Raw genomic sequence first — 2,504 nt, 5'->3', positions numbered from 1 at the left:
CATACATACATACATACATACATACATACATACATACATACATACATACATACATGAATAGATGGATGGATTGATAGATCGATGGATGGAACGATGGATGATTGGACATGTTCGTCCACATGACAGACAGTTATTTTAAAAGACATAAATAAGTGTGTGTGTGTGTGTGTGTGTGTGTGTGTGTGTGTGTGTGTGTGCGCGTATGTATTTTTTTCTTTGAAAAAATATACATACTTGCCTTATAATGTCCCGTAGTTATGTTGTAAATGGACGATGAGTTGGGGAAAGGAGGGAGAGGGGGAGCTCTCAGAGAAGAGAGTGAAATGGTGTAGGGTACAGATGAAGTCCACTGTTTCAGTTTCAATTATATTCATTATTATGAAGACACTATTTTATACTTTTAAACTGTTTGTTGTACTATCATCCCATAATAAATGTACGTATTCTTATTTTCTTTAAAAATGGGTATGTTAATGTGTGGCGTTCCCCCCCCCCAAAAAAAACCAGCAGTTCAATTCATTGTCACGCTGTCAGTAAATACAGTTTAAAAATTCGCAAGAAAGATAAATCATGGTATCCCACTGTAACCATAGCATTGACTATAACCCATGTAATAATTTTTATTGCTACTGTATCTGCTAGCCTGACATATTGTTTGTAAAACTGGAGTATCTCTTCATTCAACTATTTTTTTCACTTGAAACTCATGAACTGATCGTATTTCTGGGCTTCCTCTGTTTTTACACGAACAGTAAGGTCTTTTACGTCTTTGTCAGTGCAAGTAACTTACTTCGACCAGCTCACCGAAGATAAGACCGAAGGCAGGCTGTATTGCACCAACTATCCCACTAGATAAACACCCAATTATGATGAAGTGAAGTTCATTGATATTCATCTTGAAGAGACGAGTAAATGGGGCATCCGGCAAATCTTCGTCCTCCTGCCAACAGAGTCAATGATGCGTTAGGTCGATAAAGTGCAGTTACAGAATAGTCAGACAAAGTTGTGGACTATTAAATTAAAAGCTTACAGAAAAAAAATACTGATGGACACACACACTTTAACATTAAAATGAGAACAAAGTTATATCGATTATATTATGTAACTTTTATGTTATCGAAAGCTGCATGTCAACTGTACAACTGTATTGCTATTAAAGAAAGACCATGAAGTAAATCATAATATTTTCATTTAGATGCAACATATTATTGGAAAACATGTGTTCTTAATTACCATGAATGAATTTTTTTTCACCTCGACTTGACCTGTCTGAAAAGTTTCGTTAAGGTCAGCTATCGTAGAGGGTTATTTGGGCAAGAGGCCTGCTTGATCGCCAGAGTGCGTTAATGTGAGGGGGCTAGTCACTCGCCATTTCATTGAGCCAGAACACGTTATGTATTTGATGGTAACGATAACGATGTCAGTCAATGAAAAAGTATTGTTGTTACGGTGTAACTGGAGTAAAATAAAAATTTGCCGTCAGAGCAAATGAGAAGGTGCCAAATGTTTATTATACTGGCCAGTGTAAAAGAGTGAGATTGCGATAGGATCGAAACAAGGGAGACAATGTTAGTATGCTGTTTGGGAACAGAGCAGGGAAAGACCAGGCAACAGATTTACGTAAGACTGGTCCTGGTGACCGCAATGGTAACACGCTGTCCAAAGCCATGAGCTAGAGTAGAGGAGAGAGATTAGGTAAAGTAAGGCTGGAGAGAACCTGTTCAGCAGATACATTCCCAGGAAGCAGCGAATGCAAAACTGTCGACAATATATTAGTGGCGACTATAGAGACTGTAGACAACATGATAGTACACGTGTGTCAGTCTTTATACTATGTGCTCACTGGCAGCAGTGTCATCGTCCATTTGATTCCATTGGCTGGATGGTTAGTGGGTGACAAAAATGTCATTGACACAGCGTTTAGATGGGTTGCACTGGGGGTATGTCCTTGCACAAGACATAGTACTCCCAGCTAAAAAAAACTTGGCGCTGCGCAGTGGAGACCAGCACTGGCGTGTTTGTAATATTTTTGCTAATACCGTGTATTTGATAACTTTGGTAAATCGTATTTGTATGTATATTCATGTCACCAAGTATGCTTGTATCTGAGTATTTATGTATGGATGCGTATGTATGGCATTGTTACTCAAATTTCTCAATGGGATCGGGAATCAATACAGTGAAATCTAATCCTAGCAAGTAGATTACAGCATGTCAACTTGCGTACTGTGATATCTGACATTTTTAGGGAGTTGTAGTATAATAGACATTTACGGTATATTAAATGAGAATCATACCTATATAAATTTCACATGGGGAAATCTTCATTGTTGTTCTACAAGACGAAGATTCAAAAACAAAGATATCGGTGCAGTGTAACACGTATTACGTTGGTCACATATCACAATACTAACCAATATACAATTTGAGTGTCTACAATACATTGACTTTGTGGTATCATGTTACGGTGAGCAGATAATATTTCCAGATGTTAATTCCCCCCC

General features: G+C 37.9%; 1 protein-coding gene across 1 annotated transcript in view; it reads right to left on the bottom strand.

Annotated features, from left to right (window-relative positions):
• The window catches only part of LOC101863574 (ATP-dependent translocase ABCB1), a gene marked incomplete in the record, with an annotated part of 82,729 nt that overhangs the window by 59,598 nt on the left and 20,627 nt on the right, over positions 1-2,504 (bottom strand). Inside the window, 1 exon segment of the mRNA XM_013080880.2 lies at positions 791-940. Within this exon segment, the coding sequence (XP_012936334.2) occupies positions 791-940 (150 nt within the window).

Source organism: Aplysia californica, unplaced genomic scaffold, assembly GCF_000002075.1.
Source record: "Aplysia californica isolate F4 #8 unplaced genomic scaffold, AplCal3.0 scaffold00104, whole genome shotgun sequence".
Classification (NCBI taxonomy): Eukaryota; Metazoa; Mollusca; class Gastropoda; order Aplysiida; family Aplysiidae; genus Aplysia; species Aplysia californica.
Note: the sequence above shows the minus strand (reverse complement) of the source record. Positions and strands in the feature narration are given on the sequence as shown.